At 41.8% G+C, this 24161-nt stretch overlaps 1 protein-coding gene across 1 annotated transcript; it reads left to right on the top strand.

Annotated features, from left to right (window-relative positions):
* Nucleotides 1–14913: 14913 nt before the first annotated feature.
* On the top strand, nt 14914–23396 carry HAO2 (hydroxyacid oxidase 2; the record flags this gene model as incomplete). The annotated part of the gene is made up of 7 exons (XM_082061557.1): nt 14914–15044; nt 16179–16330; nt 17152–17435; nt 17807–18022; nt 19809–19967; nt 21591–21660; nt 23104–23396. The coding sequence occupies 7 exons, from the start codon at nt 14914–14916 to the stop codon at nt 23157–23159; spliced, it is 1068 nt and encodes a 355-aa protein (XP_081917683.1). The 3' UTR covers nt 23160–23396.
* Between the last annotated feature and the right edge of the window lie 765 nt (nt 23397–24161).

Below are 24161 nucleotides of genomic sequence, written 5' to 3'. Positions count from 1 at the left end.
GAAGGCCGAGAAGATGAATGTATGGAACTGTCAGCAGATTCTAACCTGCAAGCAGATAGGTTAAAACCTGTTTACTGTGTCAGGTTTTTTCTCTAAATAAATATTCCTTTTCATCAGGATAGCTGCTTGGTCGTAGGATAGTACTGCCACTGCTCTGGAGGGAGCAGGACTGGCGTTGCTGCAGGCACAGCAAAGAAGTCCTGGTGTCCTTCAGACCAGCCTGAGGATTCCTTTCACAGCCACCACCACCTGTCCCAAACTGCCCCCTCACACAAACCTTGCTGAGGCTGCATGGAAATGCATTCAGAGAGGCTGTAGACCCTTCTGACTGACAGGAGCCAGCAGAAATGGCATACAGAAATCTGTGCAAATGGAGGAAGAACACTACATTTGAAAAATAAGTATTCCTGTCAGACAACCTTATCATAAGTTTGTCTGTCTAAGGGAGAATTATTTTTTTCAAGAGGTTGAGAAGACTGATATGAAATCGATTCATGGAGCAACTACATTTATTATTTTCTGTATATACCTCTCTTTGTTACAGAAATTCAATACCAGAAAAAGCAAGCAGAATATAAAGCTTCCACTGTAGCTCAGCTAGCCCAGTACGGCATCTTCCCCTGTGACAGTAAGATAAAAGATAAGAGCAGCACTGAGGAGCTGAAAAAAAAGCTGGAAATTTATTTCACAGACAAATAAGCTGCATTGCATTTAATATTCCCAGTGAGGAAATGAAAAGAAATTTATTCTCTTCCACAAATTCACCAGAGGGAATGATATCCCTTAATTAAGGAAGACTGATTGCTTATTTTTTTTTCCCAAGCTTTCATTTGCCCTAAAATAAAGTGATGAGAAAGAAATGGTGCATATAAAAAAAAAAAAAAATCAAAACCACACTGGAAATGCAGCAGCCATTTACATTTCTCGTCGTAGTAGATACTACATTCTGAAGGGTTCTTTAATAATCTAGTAGGAGGGTCAGCCAAACAGAGCAACACATGCCCTGTTTCAATGGAGCAAATCAATTCAACCAAACAAACTAAACCCAAGGAATTCTTTTTGTTCTTTCAGGGCTGATAATGTAACATTGTGGGATAATATGGAAGTATACATCTTTGACAGTCTTTTTCTTTGCATAAACATGAAGAAAAGAGGAAGGTTTGGGTGAAGAAGTGGATGGACATTAATGTAGAAGGAAGCCTGGGACTGGAACTGCATTGGTGATGTCTTGGCATGATCAGATGAAACTGAATGAGAAATGCAGGCTGAATAGCAGAACGGATCCTAACGCAGGCTTAAAGAAGTGCGGTTGTGCCTCAACAGCTATAAACTGTTACAATATTCGTCATTATTTAGGGAACTAGATATGAACTAGTAACTGTTTTTGCATCTCATGTTTATAAAGAATGTTTATCTCTCAATTTATTTTAAAATGCAGATCAGAGGAGTTTGAAAGTTTATTTAAAGAGAAGCCAGCTCAATACCTTCTACTGCATACTTGAAGGCACAATGAAGCTGCTGAATGCAAGGGGCCTTTGACAATGTCCTGGGAAGGTAGAAGGTGCCCCTTGTACCGCTTTTTGCTCCTGGCCTGAATGTAGCTATGGTACACATCTTAAACTGGTCGCTCAAAGGGCTATGTGAGAAAGAGGTACATGAAAACCACTGTACAGGTTTTGATTTTGGATCCTTATAGCCTGGTAGCTCCTCTGCAACAATGGCCAAAGCAGATGCCTTTAGTGGGCTAAGAACAGGTGAAGCATGATTTATATCCTCCTAACATCCAAACAAATTTAGCTCCAGAAACTTCCTGATCCTGATGCTTTTTCTCTAACATACTTAGATGTAGTACACCTCCAACCACTTGTCTAGTCTCTCCTTGAACCCATGTATGTTTTTCATATCCATACTATCCTTACACAAAGTACTCCATAATTTTATAATTTTATTACTTGCATGAAAACTCATTTTCTTTTGTTGTTTTTTAACCTGGTTTCTGCTAGCTTCATTTCATTGTCCCTAGTTCCTGAGTTGTAAGAGACAGTCTACTGTAACGCATCATCATCATTCTATTCAGGCTATTGCAGAACTTTCTCAATAGGCCTTTTCCTTTCCAGGTAGGTAAGTTCCAGTCTATTGAGTCATTCCTTCTACAGAAGTCATTCCATGCTTTTGTTCATCCTTGTAGCCATTCTTTGAATATTTTCCAGTTCTTTTTTTGTTTTGTTTTTGTTTTTGTTTTTTGAGATAGTAACAAAAGCATCGCACACAGATTCAAGTTTGGGGCTAACCATGAACTTACACATGGGCATGATATTTTTCACTGTTTTGTTGTCTGTTGTTTTCCTAGTAACTCCTAACTTCTGCTTTGCTTTTTACTTGCTCCTGAGCACTGAGCTAATGACCTCATGGAATTATAGCCTCATGTTTCGTTCCTTACTGGCAATGGTCAGCATGAGGTCATCAATTTGAACAAGAAATGGCAACTTTTCCTTCTGTATGTTGCTTTATATTTATTTGCATTTAATTTCACCTGCCAATTTATTCATTCATTACTCAGTCATCTAAAAATCTCTCCACCATCCATCACAGTCTGCCTTAATCCTCATTAACTTGGATAACTTTGTACCATCAGCTAATGTCATCTGACAGCTCAGGCTTTTCTTCAGGTCATTTATGAGTATGTTAAGCATACGAGCCAGCATAGACCCTTGTGCAACTCCCCTGGTGACATCCACCTGTTCTGAAAAAGATTGTTTATCTCTACCCTCTATTTCTTTTCTTTCAATTAATAATTTTTCAAGATATTTCCTTCTTATATTTTGGCTGCTTAGTGTACTTAGCAGCCTTTGGCGAGGGACCGTTCAAGGTATATTCTATATACAGGGACGTCTTCACCTGTCTGCTGCTGATCCTTTCAGAGATGATCAAAGAAGCCTCTCAGACAGCACTTCTCTTTACATGAGTAATTTTGACTGTATTGAAGTATATCCTGTTCCTTCACATATCAACAAATTATCTACCAAGTGCTACTGATTTGTCAAGAGCAGAACTTCCCCTCTCACACATGCACACTCTGGTCTCCTGAAGTGACACTGCTCACCTTTCCAGGCTTAAAAGATATTATGAAGCATAAGACAGGTTTTTTTCCCTGGATGCTCCCTCAGGACCTCTTTTAAAGATAGGCTTCATATAAAATCATCATAGAATCATTTTGGTTGGAAGAGAACATCAAGATCATTGAGTCCAACCATTAACCTAACTCTGGCACTAAACCTTGTCCAATAATATTAACACTGGTAATGTCACTCATCTTTGGTCAAAACTGGATTCCACTTTTAGCGGTAACGTAAAAACACACCTATCCTGTGTATAAAGCAACACAACAGGACAAGAAAGTGGCCAAATAAGATGGTGTTTGTGATGGTTTTTGTTTGTTTGTTTGTTTTCCCCCTCTTTGAATGCAGGACAAGAACCATCTTGAAAGTTATGTAGCTTTAAGTAACACTAATTTTCCCGACAATGTTTTTGGAAGAAATCCAGTAAATTTTTTTTACTTTACCTAGTTCCCCAAGACACATTCTAGTTTGTTTTTTTTCTGAAGGTATCGATACCCTGTAAATACAAGTGTTTTGTTCTTTTTGAGGAAGATATCATAGGTGGCTTTATTTACAATGGAGTCAACTTTTAGCATTGCAACTGGACTTGAGCAGTTTAGAAGTGTCATTGAAATGATAACCTTAAGTGCTACTTTTCATACAGAAGCCACACTTAGTTCAGTTTTATTCATTGCTGAGTAAAAAGACATCCAATTACACTAGTAAAAACTAAGAAGATTTAGATTTGTACTAAAAAATCCAACAACACATGCAAAGGGAACAATATCCTGCTAGCACAACTTCATTTGCTGCTGCATTTGTCTAATATTAACAATTAACAGAGCAGTGCAAGTAGTATTTGAAACAATCCTTACAGTGTTTGAGTGTCAGCACAGTCTTCAGGTCCCAAGGAGGTTTCAAGTGGGATGTTGCACATGGTGATCAGTAATTTAATGTTTCCATCCTGTTTGAAACATAATCTCATCCACAATTATTTTGATTTCAGACATATCCTCTGCATTTTCCCCCTTATGAAAACTTACCCTAGTGAACAGCAATGCAGAAGGGCTTAATTGTCTCTGAGTCTGCCTTATCAGTAGCTGGTCATACAGAGTCCACAGCAGAACGTTCTTGATTAAGGACTTAGTACTAGTTTTGATTCCTTTAGCTAGTTCTCCTCAAACTCTTTTTAGACGTCCTAATTAGGATTTTGCTTTTAATCTGCTTGACTACACTATTCATTTCATTTTATTGGTTTGGATACAATAGGCATCTTTTAGAAAATTGCCTGCTTACTGCTAATAAACTAACTTACTTGGCTTTTTATGTGTGCTGGCCTCCTTTAATCCATTCTCTGGCCTTTCTCAATAGGTCATATGCAGTGGTGTTATGCTTCCAGTCTGGTGTTCTTCAGAAGTTTCCATGCTGCTTGTTAAGATTTCTCTTTGCTGACCTTTCTAGCTTCTTTTTAACAAGCGTCCTTATTTCTGCATAGCTTTTATTGAAGCTGAGGACAATGGCAGTGGTGTATTTGGCCTGCGATGCTCCTGTAGAGCTGGTGAAGCCAAGTCCTCTGAGGTCACTGTCACCAAGTGGAACTTCCTCTGGAAGGGCTAGAGCCACAAAGCTGAGGACTGCATTTGCTCCCATGGGCTCTCCAACCAGCTGCTCCACCGAAAAATTGCTGACAGATCCCCAAAATGTCGTCTCTGTTTTATGTCCTGGCATGACATTTGCTGAGCTACAGGAGACCAGTTCAAGTCTCCTGTTACTACTGTTTTTCTCACCCACACTGCCTCTCTGATCTCTTTCAACTTATCAAATTCAAGGCATTTTGCCATCCTGGGCCAGTAACATTTGTCATAACTATATTCTTCCTATTTCGGTCCAGAGTTCTACCCTGTACAGATGGCATGTTACTTGTTGAGATGGTGAGCTTGAATATTCAATTTGATGCTGAGCTTTCAATAAGGCAGTGCACTGTGCTGCCTGTGGCACAGTTTACCTTTATGGTGCACTTCATATTCTGGATTTAGTGCTCCCTTGACTGCCTTCCTCTGCCCAGGTTTCTGATGTGCCTGGCGTATCAGTGTCTGCATTTTGGATCAGACATTCTCGTTCCTCATCTTATTTTTTTATTTCGAATATTGTGAAGAAGTGAGTGTACCACTACTTTGGTTCTTTCATTGGCATCTTGTATAAAACCCAGTATGTTTGTTTCCCTTTCCCTGTTAGATTATTTGCATCTTCTGCATCGTGCTTTCCTTCAGGATTCAGAACTTTGCCATTTTTTTTAACTCGTAAGTGCACTCATGCTGAGCCCAGCCTTTTCCACACTTGTTGGCTTTCCCCAACTACTTGTATTTTTTCAGGCAATAAGGGAATATTTTCATTTCAAAATTACTGTCAGGGCACTCATTTTGCTAAGAAGGTTTGAGAATGTTTTCAATTTGCTGCAAGACCAAGAAATATAATGGTAGAGAGTTAGATATGTTGGATGTTTTCAAATCAGCTGGACTTGATGAAATTCCTGCTAGGATACCGGGAAGATTGTGTGAAGCAATGCCAGAACTATTAGCTGTTATCTTTGAGGAATTGTGGAGTACAGAGATAAATGTGTTGCCTCTTACTATTTTTTTCAATAATGAGGGGGCAGGGGAAGCAATTGTTGAACCTCCATAAGTAACTACAAGGTGAGTGGGAACAAGTATGGAATTATTGAGAACAAATCATAATAAACCAATCTAATATGATTCTGTGATAGGACTTGTGGATAGGGGAGAACAGCAGAAAGATGTATCTTAACTTTAGTCATGCTTTGAACATTGTCGCATACAAACTTCTCAGAAGCAAGCTAAGGAAACTTTGGCTATGTACAGTTTTTAGCAGATGAATGCAATATGGTTTGAAAAGTATACTCAGAGAGCAGTTCTTGATAGTTCACTGCTAGCCTGAGGTCTCTATTGCTAAGTTTTTAATTAATCAAATGTATGACAGAATAGAGAATATATTTATTATATTTCTATATCGCATTGGACTGGGAGTGGCTGCAATTACTTCAGATGACCTTGACAAACTGGTGAAGGAGTGTCTTGTGGTTTCGAGTCCACATTCTTATTCAGACTTAGAGTCATGAAAATCTCCTTTATTTTCTGCCCTTCTATCACCACAAACACTCAAGGCTGAGGTGGCCCTTTTCAGGATAACAGACTGTTCTTGACACTGATTTTCAAAGGCCTCCATATCATATATCATATCAGGTTTTCTCTGCCTCTGTTTCTCCAGAGAGACATCCTGGATGTTTTAGGGTGTCTCTGTTGAGTATTTGTGATGGATTCTTTTTATGACTTCTATTTCCTCACAACATTTTTAGCAAGAAATGAGAGTTCTTTGCTAGGTGGTTGATCTCTGGGGTTTGAGACTTCTGTTATCCTTAGCTTGACTCTTATCATTGTTGGAAAAGAGATAACACTACTTCTTTGTCTGGAAGAGATGAACAAAAAGGTTTGGCTCCTTTCTTTATCTCAGGATGGAATGGCATATCTGAAGAAATGATTAAGGAACATACTGCTGAGTAATGAACACAAAAATACTCTTCTATCATCACAGTGAATAAACAGGAGTATTGGCGTACTCTTTCTGCTCTGTTCCACACAAAGACCGGAGAGGACTCAGCTGGAGTATAACATCCAGTTTCTGGTACTTTAATTAAGGGATGATGTGGAACAGCTGGAGAGTCAGAGGAGAGAACTGGAAATGACCACAAGTCTAGAAAACATGGCTCATGAGGAAAGGCCGAAGGAATTTGCATATTTTGATTTAGAAAAGAGACAATCGAGGGGATAGCCCAACAAAGATCTCTAAATATTTTAAAGATAGACATAAAGAGAACAGGAGTGAGTCTTTTTCTGTGTCGACTAAGGGTGGATAATAGCTTAAATAATGGGAAGGGCAATCCACATGAAACCTGTAAATTTTCCTTGTTTTGAGGATAGTAAATAAATAAAACTGGTCTTCATTGGAGGATGTGACATCTCCATGACTGGAGATGGGTGCAAGTATAGCTGATTCTGATTTCAAGAAGAGGAATGGACCAGGTGGCCTTTCTGGCCTCCTCTCAGCCCTGTTTTGTTTTTGTCTATGGAGGTTATGAAGTGGCAGATAAAGACTTAGTTCTCACTGACTCTCAATTGGTGGTCAGATAGCAGCATCACTCTCCCTGTAGATCAAATTTGCTGGGACTTTACCAAGCTTATAAAATGGAATTGGGACGTCAAGCCCAGAGTGCTTTTTGTCTCAGGTAGGTGCAGCTCCTAGGTACCTCTTTTTTCTGTTTTTATTGTGCTGTGTGGTTGTTAGTGATCTACTTCTTTCACTGCCAGTACCACAGTTCTTTAAAAAACAAGAAGGAAGAGAAAAGCTGAATATCTACACAGGCCTAACCAGCCTATTAGGCCAGATAAGCTTATGGACAAAATAATCTGTAGCCAACTCTACATAAAGGTGTATCATGATTAATGTAATATCCAGCTGCCTCTGACTCCCTGGCTTTAAGAAGGACAGCCACTCATAGAAGTCAAAGGCAAGACTCAAAGCTGAGTCATGCCTGAGCTCCTCTGCTGCTCCACCTCGTGTGAGCTCAGTGTCTTTGGAAGCAGCTGTGGCAGCAGTTAGTGAGGACCAAAGGGTTTTCTGGGAAACACAGCATCTGCAGCCCTTCTTCCCTAACTCTTTTCTTGCTCACTTCACATTCTTACCCCTATTTTGCATACATACTGCAGGTTAGTACTTATTTGTATTTATTTGCTTGACAGTAGTCTTAGATACGTGTCTGAGATGAGCCGTCCTGTATGTTTTCAGACTGGGAATAGACAGTCCTTGTCCTCTCTCCAGCAATAATTAAATTACTCTGGAACTGCTCTCTAAAATCTCTTTCTTATGGTTGTATGCTTGGTTCATGATCTTGCTTGTGTACTCCCTCCCTGCTACTTGTAGCCCATGACTCCTCACACAGCAGTGAGTCTCCTACATCAAACTCTGATGTGATCTTTTCTCCCACCCAATGCCTTTTTGGCTTGATTCCAGCATTAATGGTGAAGGGGCTTATCAGAGTCTGAAGCTCCAGTATTTTTATTAAGAGGGGTAACCTGATGAAAAGACTGCATCATCTCGCTTTGGTGCCACACAGCACTCCAGACCTTTCTCACTTGAAGAGATGCAAAGGAGCAGATTTACACAGTAGGACCCAGAAGCGTGCTCCTAGCTTCTCTCATTTTTTCCAGGGGGAGAGAAGGAATGAAGGAAAAGGGTAAAGATACGTTAAAAGAAAGGATACCACAAAAATTCAGGTTACCGAGAAAATCTAATGGTGTAGGAAGATTCATATTGATGGATGGCAGGATACATTGTGCTCCACCTACAAGCTGCCGCATCCAGGAAGGGTAAAACAGACATGGTGTGGGAAAGAGGCAGACTTCCCTATGCCCAAGGAGTTGCCTGCTGAAAGGTCTTGTCACTGCTTGGTTTAGGATGAAGTTGAAAATCCAGCCTGTGATTTGAAAAATCTAGTGTGCTTGATTCTCTTCCCCTTGTGAGAAGGGATCCCTGCAACTTGCAAGGGAAAAGGATGATAGTTTTTCTGACCTGAACTCTCTAGAGGAAAGAAAAAAAGAAAAAAAAAAATTAAATAAAAAGAGATTCTGTGTACAGGATCACAGTGAGAGTGGAAGGCAATTGGGATAGGTCCCCAGGAAGCATGATTTTTCCAATGTTCATGGATATGGATTGTCTTATTTCATGCAATCTAAGTCCACTAGCTCTTGCAGAGCACAGACAAATAAGAATAGTTCTGGACTGGTGCTGTATTTTACAGCCAAGGATGCAAAGCACAGAGGTTAGGACCAGTGTGGTGGTAATCTACAGAACAGCTCTGAACGCTCACAGACTGGAAGCAGGGAGGCTGTGCCGACACAGTGTTAGTAGCAATTAACTGGCTATGGTTTATCAGCCTTGGTGTTTCTTTCCAGACCTGATCTGCTTTTGCATCCTGTCATTTCACTGCACCCTGTTGTCACTGGCTTAGCAGATCTTTCCTTGGTTCTCCCTGGTGCACATTAGTTAAACTGCATCTGCTTCAGACCCTTTCTCTAATGCTGATGCAGACGTCAAAGTGAGATGCAACTACCTTATGGGAAGACTCATAGTTAGGTGCTGTATGGCATGTTATGCAAGCCAGAAAGAGGGGCTCAGAAAATATATTTTACCACATGTGTCAGTACACAGGAGGTGTGAGACTTCATATGGTTGGACCTCCAGAAACACAGCACAGAGCCCTACTGCACGAACTAGCAGTCATCTGCTAGTAGGAAACACTTCTCCTTTCTAACACTGGGGGTAGATGAAACACATTTTCCCGAAGGGCTTTTTGCTGTTATGCAGAGTAATGCTAAGAATAAATCAAGCTCTCTTCTGCGTTTTGGAGACAGAAGTGGTTATAGAAAAACCATCCAAATATTTGGTAGTCTCCAAGAACTCTTTCTGCCCAATGTGTCACAGGCTGTTCCTTTCTGCCTCTTCCCCAGATTTGTCCCCTTCTCTCGATTGTTTTATCTCCCTAAAGTCCTGTCACCCTAGCATGTCTCTGTCCTGTTTTGCTCCCATCTGCTCCATCTCTGACCCTGTTGCCCACCCTGCCTGTCCCTAGGTGCTGTCCTGTGGTTCCTCTTTTGAGCCATTATTGTTCTCTTCCTTCTCCCCTCTGATGCTGTTTAAGGCTGAATCCAAGCACAGGTGGCAAGAAGGGGTGGGAAGTTGGGGGCTGACCAGCTCTCTGCCATCTACTCATATTTGGGGCTCTCTGAGTTCCTTTGGCCATGGGCAAAACCATGCTCTGCACTAAGCAAGTCTTCAGTAAAAGCAACATCTGGATTTCAGACAAGGTCTGTTGAGCCTGTGCAAGCACAGAGCAGTGATTTACAGCTAGGTCAGATCTGGCTGGATTTTCATATGGCCAGCAAGTACAGGCTGATGCCCCCAGGGATCAGCCTCTGCTAATTTCAAGCCCTTGCATGAAGCATCGAACTGCAGTGAAACCACCGTAAGGCATTTTCAGCATGGGCCAACCACCATATTTTTCACTAACCTCATTCTTGGAAGTTGCTGACTGACTTTCACTGAAACGTTCCCCAAAAAATTCAGCCCAACACAGAGACTAAGGATGGGAAATTTCAGCCTAGAATGATTAAAATATGGCAAAATTAAAAGCAACTGAAAACTAGATCTTATAATCAAAAGTGTTAGGCAATGTTAAATATAATATTTGTTGCCATCTCCACCTATAATAGAGGGATGGCTGTTTAAATATTTATTTTTGGGAGAACTTTCTTGCATGACCGACATGCAAGGAAAAAGAGTTTTCCTTCAAAACATGGGGCACATGCCCAAGAAAGACATCTAATAAAGAAAAACAGTGGTGACTGTGTGCAAACTGTTATGCCATCTGAGTTATTTACATTGCTTAGACACCACCAGATTCTTCACCGAAGTATTGTAAAGCCCCAGACTGAACCCACCACTAGTGGATATATCAATGAGGTAGATGTCAGCTTGACCCATGGTGATTTGCCATCTGTGAAAAGCAAATAAATATAGCCAACTGGAGTAATGAGCATCGTGATTGTAATATGAACCGGAGCACAGATTTACACAGGATCTTTCTGTTTGAACTCACAAGCCTTTGACTATGCTTGTATTGAAATGTAAGCAACTACAAAACCCCAGCTGTGCAAAATGAAGATTTGGCTGTTGACTGGTTGACACTCTACCTGCAAGGCTGGACCAGATGTGTATTTCCTATATTATTTTCTTCACTACTTAAAATAAGACAGCAAGGTTTCCAGCAAAGATTTTAGAGAGTCTTTTATCATACTCCAGTGAAAGGGCTCCAAAACTTCAAAACATGTCCACTTTTTTCAGGTATATAGCAAGGATTTTAATAAAATATATTATCTCTGTGGCAAATTTTGATTTCATTAGAACTTTAGAGCTTCACAGCTAAACCAGGAGTATTACTAGTATCAGAGAAAATACTACTTATGGGACAAGAAGTCATTGCTACTTTGAACTGAGTTCATTGCCGAAGGAAGAGAATATATCTAGATGCAAAGTACAGTCTCTTAAAAGCCACAGCACAGAAGCAGAGATCTTTTCCCTCTCCTGATCCAAAATACAGTAGTCACAGGCTATTTTTAATTCCTGTAAAGTTATGACAACGATGAAACAATAAACTTTATGGTTTGGTGAGTTGGCTGCAATGTGCACCCCTAAAGTAGTGGAGTACTGAGATCAGCATAATGAGAAATACAAAAGAAGACCCTGGAGGTAGCTTGTAGGCTAAAACAAAGATCAGGCCAGACCAGATGTAGCTAGTTTATTGCTATGCTGTGCACCAGAAAATGCTATGAATAAAACACAGGGAATGGAGATTTCCAAACATATTAGCAGGCACTCTTCTGATGTGACCATATCAGTTTTAAGGCTATAGTGCCTGGCAGGCCACCAATGACTGTTTTGGTTTTTGTTGCTGTTATTACCACTATAGATTGACATATATGACCCAAAGCTGACATCTAGTGGAGAGAGAATAAGCACAGGATTTTCCTTCCCTTTTCAGGGATGTGCTCAGCTCTGTGCAAATAGAGATGGCACTTTGCTCTTCTCTACGGAGGTGACCTGAAGGCTGTCTGCTCCACGGGTTGTCCTGGGCAAGAAAGTAAACCAAGGAGCTAACGGGCTCGCTAACTAAGCGTGCACACCTTGTCTCATTTGTGACACCTATATCCATAGCTGGATGCCAGAAGCCAGACTCACAGTACTGTCAGGGGATAGTGAGCTCTGAAGGCTGAATTTTAACAGGTTTTGAAAGATGAGGGTGTAGCTCATCATGTTTGGTCAGGGTCTTGTGAACACATTTAACAGAAGACTAGGTATTTGCTACAGCTGCAAAGATAGTGCCAGCGATCTAGGATTTCTGCTGTCAGGAACATGAGATCTGCAGTCCTGGGTCAGACCAGCCTATCGGACACCAGGTCATGAGGTTGCAGCTCTGTTTGTCTTCCAGCTCTTCCCTGGTCCTTTGGATCACTCATTGCCCTAGCTGGGCTGCTCGGGCTGAGAGGGCAACAATACTGGTAAAACTTTGGGAATGTTTTTACAAGTTTCTGCCTCACTGTCTGCACCTGGTATCACATGTTTGTAAGAAAATTTCTCAGTTTTCAGTTGGTAAAAATAAAAGTTTCAAGGTCTAATGCTTGCATGGAAAAATTGAAAACATGAACCCTAAGGTTAAAAAAGAAAGACAAATAAAACTGCTCAGTGTTTACTTTTCATATCTTGCAAATTTAAATCAATATCATAAATCTGTTAGCACCTAAGTCCCAGTTGTTAATGCTTAACAGGGGAGATGGAGGGAAGCACAGAGAAGTCTCACCAGCCACAAGCACAGGAAAGGGAGAAGACCTGTGATCCTCTTGGGAGATGGCTGGGTGGGGAGCAAAAGGAGGGAATCTGCAGGGCCAGTGTGAGAGCAACCAGACCACAAGAGCGCTCGTAGCCCTTTAAAAACAGCAGAAGACAAAGGGTGCTTTATTTGCTCACATAAGGTAGGAGGCAAAAAAGTCTCCTCCATGTGTGGTGGTGAAGATTCAAGGCTCAGTAGCTGTGGGCTGTAACAACTCACACTGCCTGTGGATCATCATTTTGGTGGGATTTATAGCATGTTCAGCAGCAAGTTACCAGCAGTTTAGAAATTCAATCAAAAGCCCTGAAATACTGTTGCTTCCCTAAATGAATGCAGAGCCTGAATGAATGCAGAGTCAAAGAGCTCAGCTCCAATGCTGTGTCCCAAGCAATCATGCTGCTGACAAGGTGATGCTTGATTTAATCACCTGATAGCTAAACAAAGTTAGTGCTACACAAACAGTACAAAGTTTACTGTGGGATTGAGCTTTAATCTCTGGTCGTTGTTTATTGACTTGAGAAAAAAGCAACTACTCAGTGAAGAGACCTCCTCTACATCCTGTCTGCGGGTGAACCTGAAGGAAAGAATCGCACCTCCTGCAGCTTCTCTGAAACCCAAAGTAAGTCTGAACTGAGTCCTGACTTGGGAGACAGTGAGGATTGGGCCTCGGTTGTTTAGAAGTCCCATTTATTCTGCCATGAGAGTACTTGATTTATCTTTTTGGGCTTGCTGGCTTTGACCTTTCGAACAGTTGGAAAAGCATAAGTCTTGATATGTGGTTTATGGTATACCATGATGTATGATATATGAAGACACATGCTATCAGCAGTGATTGATGTTTTGAAGGCATACAGAGAGGGCTTGGGATACTTTACCACCTGCTACCTAAGGCCTGTCAGAGGAGACAAAATGATACTCAAGAAATCAGGCAACATTTCTTCTTCCACTACCAATGAGTCCCTCATCTGGGGCTCTTTCCTAGCAGAGAGAATTATGAGTCCTAATTTTCAAGAGTATACACAGACACCTCAGTCAGTGAGACATATCCATGTCTGCAGTTTGACAGGTTGGATCTGCATACTTAACCTATGTGTTTGTCTGTGCCAGAAATGTTACAACATCAGACACATGGGACTGGTTTTGGTGAAGCTTGCAACCCCTGCTAATCTGTGGTGGGAGGCTAATCCTGAAAACTAGGATACTTACTTCTTCCTGTACATTTTTAGAAAAACTAGACCAAACCACAGCTGTTTTAAAACTTCATGTTTTCATTTAGCTTGCAAAATGCCTATTCTAATCAGAGCTGCAGAAGTAATTGTAACAAATGATTTAGCAAATTGATTTTGTCTGTGTTTTGTGCATGTTTCCTCGCACACCAGCCTAGTGTGCTAAAACATTACTTTGCATAGTTTTTAGTCCTGGCTGGTTCAAAAGCAAGTAAAGTGTAGGCATGTGCTAGGCAGCATTTATGTTGGTTTGATTAGACATCTGGGTCACACAATGTCACTTCTGTTCCCTGAAAGATTGAGGGTAGTTCTTAGAAATATGTTTCATGTTGTAGAATTTGCTTTTTGCCAGTGTTTTCTCATAGTTTGTCCAAATTTTGTATGCGCCTTTTTTTAAGCACGTATCAATGATGCAGTATGCAATGGAAACACCCAGAAGATATTTGTTACAAAAGAGAAATGAAGATCTGTAGAAAATAAGTTGGTTTTCTGCACCACTGGCCTTAACAGTGACTAGTTCTCAGATGTTTACAATGTGTTCATGCTGGAGCAGGTTAGATGTAGATTCCATATTTACTTGCTTGCAGATTTTATGAGCTTTAATTTAGGCACTGCATTCCGTGACTAATGATTCAGTCAGAGAGCCATCCTAAGGGGTAATCCAGCAAATGATGTTCTGGGACAACCTTTGAGGAGAATTAGTGGAACAAATAACCCAGCTAGTTTTAAGATGGAATTTATGACAGAATTACACAATTGCTGTTTCCTAAAATAGCAGAGGACCTAAAATGTCCTCTTCAGGCCTCTGTTTAAGACAGAATAAAGAGAGGCACAGAGATGCAACTTCTTCCCACTCTTATGGCTGCATCTGCAAGTTTTCTTCGTACTAGGTGAGAGGATGAATGCCAAGATAAACAGAGACAACCTCTTAGCAACTCTTCTACAAGAGAGATGGGTCCAAGGTTTGCATTAAGTGACATTAGAGCCTCTGAAAGAGAGAATGACAGTTCAGGGAACTAATTTCCTCTCCATGTTATTCTTTGCTTCAAGGTTCCCAGAGCCTCTCTTGGCAATGGCTATGGTGTGTCTCTCAGACTTCGAAGCTTATGCTAAAAAGTATTTACCCAAGATGGCTTGGGATTTTTTTGCAGCTGGAGCAGATGACTGTTGCACTCGAGATGAAAACATCCTGGCATATAAAAGGTAACAGGAGGAGGAAATGATGGATGTTGTACTGCAAACTTTTAAACTATGCTTTTGTGCAAGTACGTGAACTTCACAAGCAAATGTTCCTTACACCTTGCCCTTTCAAAGTGGTCCCCAAGCAAAATGCACTTACTTGAATGACATACACTGTATGCTCTGATGCTAGCCTCAATATGACACAGATTGCATGAGGCATAAGGGATGCTGAGGGTCCAGGCAAATAATTGGTATGGTACAGTACAGTATGGTGCGGAATGGTATGGTGTGGTGCGGAATGGTCTGGTGTGGTACGGTATGGTGTGGTGTGGTATGGTGAGGTATGGTATGGTGTGGTGTGGTGTGGTGTGGTATGGCGTGGCGTGGCGTGGCATGGTATGGTATGGTATGGTATGGTATGGTATGGTATGGTATGGTATGGTACGGTGTGGTGTGGTATGGTATGGTACGGTGTGGTGTGGCGTGGCATGGCATGGCGTGGCATGGCATGGCATGGCATGGCATGGCATGGCATGGCATGGCATGGCATGGCATGGCATGGCATGGTATGGTATGGTATGGTATGGTATGGTATGGTATGGTATGGTATGGTATGGTATGGTATGGTATGGCGTGGCACGGTATGGCGTGGCACGGTATGGTACGGTATGGTATGGTGTGGTATAACAGGAAAGGGGATGAGTAGCTATAATAGAATGAGATGCAACGCGGAGCATGTGGTGAACAGCAGGAAGCCCTTGTGTAAGCAGTATGGGATTCGGGAACGTGCTGCAGAGAGTGAGGGCAGGCACATTGTACAGTGAGGACAGACGTATGAATGGTGGAGTGGAAGGCAGCAACCTGGGACTGTGGGGTGGGCAGTGGGAGAACAAGAGCTGGTGAGCTGAGGTGGGAAATGCAGAAATGATGTACTGTGGCTAGCAAGCAGGAGTGTGGGACTAAAGAAAAATTGAAGTGGCTGAGCTGCTGGCTGAATTGACCTTTAAAAGCAAAGAGAAAGGTTGAAGAGTCTTATATGCTCTTTATTGGTTCAGATTCCTGCACTGTGATAGGTAAATGAAAACCTGGTTTCCATGAAACTTTAGAAAAGTCACTGAATAGCTACCATCCTGAAAGGTTTATTTTGCCTTACAGAATACATTTCCGGCCACGTATGCTGCGGGATGTATCCATGATGGACATTAGCACTAAGCTCCTGGGGACTGAAATCAGCTTTCCTGTAGGAATTGCCCCTACCGGCTTCCACCAGCTAGCATGGCCTGATGGAGAGAAAAGCACAGCCAGAGGTAGTCTTCTGCTTTTTTGCCATGTAGCAAGAAGGGGGGTTGTAGAAAACCTCAAAAAGCTGTTAGGATGACTTCAAGCATGACTGAGAAAAATCTTCAGGCTTGAAGGAGCAAACTCCTTTCCCCCTTTCTGACTTTTGTGGATGACCCATGTGGGACTGGTGACACAGAGTACATGGGAAGCCTTATAGACATCGCTCTACTTCTCCAGCTACCACTATTATGAGATCAACCCTGTGGAGGCTGCTGCAAAGTTAGAGAGACAGTAAACACATTTCTGATATACACCAAGAACCACACGGGGTCCTTAGTGACGTGGGCTTTAGAGATGGTGGATGGGACTCAGCCTGTGAATTCCTTGTTACAAGTAAAAACAGTGTCTCTCTTGGAGAAAAGCATAATCTCTCTCTTCCCAAATCCCATGGTGGGTTTGCAGAGCTGACCCCTGGAAATATCTTTTTCTCCCATCTGTTTCTTTGTACACCAAGTGCACTTGACAGTGCATTCCTGCGAGGTCACAAGAATAAAGTTCCTGCTTTAAAAAAAAAAAAAAGTTGCAAAATGAAAGTACCGCTTGGTAAATTACCCCTTTCTTTCCTGCTTTCTTAACTACGATCCTACAGCAGTGCATGGTAAACGCAGCCATTTTTAAACCAGGGAGCATATTTGCCAATCAGTAAAGTGCCGTGTTTGGTAGGATACAAATAAAACAGGGGTTCAGGTATTTTCTGCAAATTGTATATAAAAAACTTCTGTACCTGGTGTCTGGCGGGACCATTGAAATTGCCTTGATTCTGATTGTTTTCCAATACCTCCCAAAGCGGCCAAAGCGATGAACACCTGTTACATTGCCAGTACGTACTCCACCTGCACGCTGGAGGAGATCTCTGCAGCTGCCCCCGGCGGCCTCCGATGGTTCCAGCTCTACATCCACCGCAACAGGGTGGTTTCCCAGCAGCTGGTCCAACAGGCGGAGGCTTTGGGTTTCCAGGGCCTCGTCCTCACCGCGGATCTGCCCTACACGGGCAAAAGACGTGATGATGTCCGCAATGGTTTCCGCCTTCCTCCCCACATGAAACTGAAGAACTTGGAAGGAGCCTTTGAGGTTTGTAAAATGATCCCATCCTTTCATTCATGGCACTGACGTGTACCACATGAGACAAAAATCACCGGGTAGCTGCTGTTTTGGCATCTGCTGTACCCAGGGCGTATCTTCTCCTCTTCTGGTTCTGCAGCATCCTGGCTTGACCTCCTGCCAGCCTGGGCTCTGGATTCAAAATTCCAGTCCAGCTGCCTTGGAGACACTGACCTCCATCCCAATTGTAATTATTCTCCTCTGGAGACACGTGCTTTCAGGAGCTGATGAATATGTCTGTTGACATGTTTAACTGATCTGTTCTAGGGCAGAGAAAGACTTCAAGGGGCCTCTGTATTGTTACAGCTCAGATGAAGTTTCCTTCTGTCCTATGGCTATAGGGAGATGACCGCTCCGAGTATGGACTGCCACCCAACAGTGTTGATCCTTCGGTCACCTGGAGTGATATCTACTGGCTGCGGAGCTTGACCCACCTGCCCATCATCATCAAAGGCATCTTGACAAAAGAAGATGCAGAGCTGGCAGTGAGACATGGAGTTCAGGGAATTATTGTGTCCAATCATGGTGGAAGGCAACTGGATGGAGGACCTGCCACTGTAAGTTAGAAAACATATGTCCCAAAAGCATTTATTGCATGCACATTGGTGCTAACCTGGATATCTCTATGCTTGTCTTTGTATATAAGCTTCTGGTGGCCTTTTGTGTTCATTGCATGGCTGTGGATCTGTACAGATATACTTTAGCTTTAAACTGGTAAGATGCGTGTTTTGGCATGGGCTGCCCACTGAAGTATTGTCACAGCTTCTTGAGAGGGTTCTGTAAGCAGCACTGAGCCCACATAACTGCAGATTAAGTACTGGCCTAAGTCAGTGAAAGTTTTCTGCCTATGTCTTCACTAGCTGGGGCAGTGGCACATGTACTCTTTGTGTACTGCAGCAAAAATAAAATGAAGCTCTTGAACCAAAAATCTACAAATGAGAGCATAAAATATTCTCATTGTTCACATCTGCCAAAACATGCACAAACAATGCAGCTAGATTTAGCGAGAGGTCTGTTTGCATATTTAAAGACTCAGGTCTAAATAGGAATTTATTGACTTTCATGAGCCAGAAAAAGGATAACTTATCTGGAGAAAAATTCAGTCACTTTTTAGTCCGTACAAAGAAATCACAGGTTGTTTGGACATATGTATATTTTACTGGCTCAATTTAGCTTCTGTCAGTTTTTCCAATTGTTCTTATTCTACAGTTCTGCATTGCATAGTATCTTACAGACTTTATTTTCTCTGTTTTCCTCTGAAAAGTAGAAGTAGGTACCAGGGAACTCCATTCTGTTATATGTCAAGGCTGACAATAATGAATTAAAAATTTTAATCTAAATGCTAAGGACATAATAATAGAAATGAGATTCACATTAAACTGCTCTTCTACCTTATGAGTTTCTTTACACACAGAGACAAACCAGTAGATACCTAGTTCAGCTCTGCTACTCCTCTGGTATCAAGCCTGACAGCAGAAGGTATTTTCCCTGCTCTTGCTGAGCTACTCTTGGAAAATTTCAGCCTGAAAATTTTCAGTCTGAAATTATGGAAAAAATGTTGGCCAATTAGAAAAAAACTACTCAGTAATCTTAGTTAGAATTGATCTACTTTTAAAAAAAGATGAAAAGAAAGCAAAAGAGTATAAGAGACTGCAGAAAGAGACCTTGGGTTTTGCTGCAAAGGAGGGTTAATTAGGCCTAGTGCAATGTCCTGCCACTGGTTATACTGGATCAGAGCCAGTGTCTCCGGGCGGTGCTGCCAGGCACTACCAGCCTGACACTGTGCTGTGCTCCACAGAAGAGACCTTAGGGAATCAAAGGGCTTAGTCTGGAGGAAATTATACATGGACTGCACTACATAGCAAATTAAATCCTTCATAGATGCTTTAGGAGGTTTGAGGAGGCTTTAGATAGGCAATCACCAATATAAGGTTGAAATGTAATTTCAGGTAATTTGGACAGCAGCAGTTTTTACGAACATTTGTGTCATTCATCGTCTCAAATGAAAGATATTAACAACAATTATTTCAATTGAAATTTATTTTAAAAATCTTTCAGAAAGCAACTGCAAATGTACCTTTTTCGCTTATCAGAACTACTAGCAAAGAATATCAGTATAAGCAAAGCACTAGAAATTGGAATTAACTATCTGGCAAACAGAAGAGGGAGCTGCACTTTATTCTGCAGCTTTTGGTGCCAAGCTATTGGTGATGAATTGTCACATTTCATTTCAAGAAGGTGTGCTATCAAAGCATTTCATCCCTGCTTGTCACTTTGGAATGTTTCCTCTTTCTCTTGGAATCAAAAGCTGACCTCAAGGTGAGAGTGGCTGTTTCTTTACAGATTGATGCTCTGGTCGAGGTTGTGGAGGCAGTACAAGGCAGCGTTGAAGTTTATTTGGATGGTGGAATACGAAAAGGAAGCGATGTATTAAAAGCACTGGCACTGGGAGCAAAATGCGTCTTTATTGGAAGACCAGCTTTATGGGGTCTGGCTTACAAGGTGAGTAAGAAGCTTTGAGTTCGTATGTCCACTTCTCATACTCTGTTGCTGTTATTTAAAAGTCATAGACAGTTTTCACCACTGAAGAATCTTACCCATTATTTTGGCTTTGTTTTGCTGAATTCTAAGTGGAAACACCCCAAATTGAATCAAAACCAGGCATTTTCTATGGTTTTAAAATACCACTGAATTTTACAATTTCAAACAAAATTTTGAAGCTGATAACATTGTTTCGTGGGACCTGATATCTTGGTGTTACAGTTTGATTCTAAAATACTATAGGACTCAGGACCATCAGCGCTTTTCAAAATTGAGTCTGACAATTTTATTTGCTGTCAGTTTACTTGGAGACCTATGGTTTTGATACAGCAGTTTCATAGAGTTCTTATGAATTCTTTGGAAATATATATAGAACTCCATCCCACTGATGTCTGAAACATTTTGGACAAAACTGAGCACAACCGTGTCCTCTAGGTGCCTGAGTGTGCTGCTGCCATCTCAGTTCCAGCTTTGCTGCTTCTTAACTACTGGCACATTTCTATGATCCGGTCACGAATTAGACCTCTGATGCAGAAGGTTAACATCATATAATTAAAATTAAAATATAATTATACCAGTTGCTTGCTTTGCTAAATTTTTGCCTTTTAGCCTCTGGATTGGAGCTTTCAAGCTCTTCTCTAGAAGAAAAAAAAAAAAATATATATATGGTCTAGAAACATTTCCCATCTTTTAAATGAGGCTCCTGTCCGATAGTGTGATTGCTGTGGATTCCAGTAGCTAGGCTTTAAGCAAGAAATCACCTGAATCTTCTAAGAAACCTGAAAGAGTTGGCAGCACTGTTTCTGTTGCTGGTAAACACGTAAAAAGCACCTAACAGGAAAAGGGTGTTGCTTTGAGTTGCCTGCATTTTTTCCACAATGCAAACAGGAAGGAGTTGGGATTTTTTTAGTTCAGCTGTGTTTCGGTATTATATTCCATAGAGTGTCCCTAAAGTTGTATCTCAGTGGCATTGCCCTAGCATACAAGAAAGGAAGGGCATGAACAAGCACTGATATTGTCTGCACCTGAAGCATTCTTCATTGCAAGAAATAAAAACAAAAATTAAGAGGAAAAAAGAAAAAGTCCTCCAACGTTTTACAGTGAGATCAAAATCAAATGTATCTTGAGCTCCTTGGTGTCACTTGCTTGGAGGAAAACAAACTGTACTATTTTTGAAGGTTGAGTCTGGTATCTCAGTAAACTAAAGTTTTTGAAGCTCTACCATACATAAAACTCTCATTACTTCATAAAATACTGTCAGCATTGTAAAGCTTGACATTTTAAAACAAGCCCATTGGTGGGGGTTAACTGAAAGCTAAGAAAAAAACAGCTAGAAAATGTCAGATGTGAAAAACAGCTTTGTTTTCTTTCCCTGTTCAGATGTATCACAAAAGGAAAAGAATCTAAAATCAATCTGTGATGAACTGAGCGTATCCATAATATCATTTTAATCATTCCTCTGTATGAGAGACTGGAATTGGCAGGGGCTTGAGGGACTGTCCCAGCTGTCAGAGTGCAAGCATCCTGCGGCATTGCTCTGTGCCAGGGCTCCTTTTACCCTGACTGCTTTCTTTGTTGGAGCAGGGTGAAGAAGGTCTGCAAGATGTTTTGAGAATTTTGCAGGATGAGTTTCGTTTGTCAATGGCCTTAGCTGGTAAGCGCTTTGCAGGTTGTTTGTAATCAGTGATACAGAGGTTTCTGCATGCGAGCCATCTAAAATCAGAAGCCTGGTGGGTGGGTCACAAAAAGGGAATCCATGTGAGATGTGCTGGGTCTAGTTGCTATATTTAAGGTGGTTCTTTGCTTCCTGTGAAACCACTTGGCATTTCAGGTGCCATTACCAATGAAGATTGCAAGGAGGAAGTTAAGGCAGCTTTCTGACCTAATTAAGAGATGTAAAATTGCTGAGTACAGCTGAGCAAAACATGGAATTTCTGTTCTGCTGGGAACTGCAGCATATGTTTTCTAATATTTAATTTAATGTTTACTAAGGTAAATCGCAAGCAATTTTTTTGCTGCATGAAAGGTTCAGAGAGAATGCATGCAGAATTTTTCTCTATGTATTAGAGAATACAGTCTGTTGGTGCAGGTTCAAATCTCTGTATGCCATATGCTTTAAAAGCCTCCAAGTCTTCTCTAGGCTTTTACTGTTGCTCCTGACTCTGCGTTTCTCACTTCTGCTCCAGCCCACAGCTGCTGTGTGTGACCCCCCTCCCTGCACAGCCCAGTGCGAACTCCAGTTTCACACACGAACAAGTATCACATACAGGTCCAGTGCAGAAAGTACTCAGACACATCAGGCTTATCCCACTTCAGATCACATTCTAAAGATTTTCATGCTCTAGCAACCATGAACTCAAGTGGACAGCAACTCTGACAGGGAGAATGGAACTGAAATCCCGATGAGCATTTCTTAACAGGCTGGGTTTTTTTATTACTTTTTCAGCTAGTAAAGATTCCTACAAGTTCTTTTTCAAGGAGTTTCTCACACTTCTTCACATGCGAAAGGACACTGAACCTAGCAAGAGTAGCAGGTTGGGACATTTTTGGCAGAGCTGTGAAATTCCACCCAGATTTGACCAAATGAAACAGTAATGCAAATCTCCACCTGCGGTCACTTGGCACATGGCAATCCCTGTGTCTTTTCTGTCTGCTTTCCACTTCTCTCTGAATCAGATGTCTCCCTGCTCAGCTTGTAACAAACATCCTTTTTTTTTTTCTTTTTCGTGTTTCTAACTCTTCTTGTGCAGGAAGCCCAGTGCCTAATCTCAAGGCTGAAGATACTATTGAGGAGTAGGGCTCCTGAGAGTGAGCTGCTGAAGTACCAACCTATCCCTGCATGGCTCATACAAGACTAGACCATTATTCAGAGAGAGGAGTCTCCTTCTCTGGAGACATTCAAAACCCGCCTGGACATGTTCCTGTGCGACCTCACCTAGGCGTTCCTGCTCCAGCAGGGGGATTGGACTAGATGATCTTTTGAGGTCCCTTCCAATCCCAAACATACTGTGATACTCTGATACTGTGAGGGCCTTCCAAGTTTCATCAACAGACCTTTCTATCTCACCAACATGTTTCATTTCTCTATTTATTTCAGGCTGTGCCAGCGTCTCAGAGATTGGCCGACACCTAGTTCAGTTCTCAAAGCTGTGAAAAGCATCCTGCAGTGCTCCCTAAACAGAGGCAGCTCACACTGAGGTCCCAAGCCAGACTGAAGAGAGAAAAGGAGGTGCAAATGTTGAATGTGCAAGAAGTACCTGATAAGGTGTTCAGGAAACTTCTTAGGAGATTAGGAACAGCTTTGTGTTAGCAAAGATTGTTCTCTTATTGAGACCAACAAGTTCTTTAACACTTTGGGTAATTGCTATTTACCTAAATAAATGTACTTTAAACTGGCTGTTCTGTGGCATTACCTGTGCTGGGCTTCATTCCCAAACTCTGTTATATCAGGCAGCCAGCCATGAAAAACTATGTCCCTTGCTTCTTCCACTTGGTTGTGCTACCAAGTCTGACTGCAACACAAACTACACACCTTTCCTGCTCCAGGACAGCAAGTATTGTGGCTGATTTCTTCCACAGCTTGGGCTTCCATGGGTACATTCATAACAGACACAGAAACAAGGTGCATCAGCTAATAGGGAACCCAGCTACCCTTTAGAGGTGGAGGCAATTCCTGCCCACTGCTTCTAAACGCAGAGCACTGAAATCCCTAGTAACCAAAGCAACACCTGTGGCCCCTGCCAAAAGAGCCTCTTCCTTCACTATGTAGTTAATTTGCACTGCAAACTCATCCAAGCAGTGATCAGGACTGATGCAGTCTCAGAGCACAGCATAAGTTTGTGGCAGTGTGTAAATAATTTCCCAGTGCCCTGGTCTCTGCCCATGGATGAATGTGGCCAGTGCAGGCTGACGGAGTGGGCAGGAGCTGCGAGTAACAACAGAGCAGCACATGGCCTTTGCTTTTGGAACATGGTGCAGAGCAGTATAAATCCTTGCTCTCCAAGGTAACAGATGATAGGTATGCTCATCTCTTCCTTTTTCACGTTTCTTCCTGAGATGTGGGTCTTGTCTCTGCATAAGGAAGCACATCCCTGGCTGTGACACCCACCTGTCATCACCTGCTGGTGATAGGTCTTTAATAACAACTAGGAGATC

The sequence above is a fragment of the Streptopelia decaocto genome (assembly GCF_964273445.1).
Source record: "Streptopelia decaocto genome assembly, chromosome: 1".
Classification (NCBI taxonomy): domain Eukaryota; kingdom Metazoa; phylum Chordata; class Aves; order Columbiformes; family Columbidae; genus Streptopelia; species Streptopelia decaocto.
Note: the sequence above shows the minus strand (reverse complement) of the source record. Positions and strands in the feature narration are given on the sequence as shown.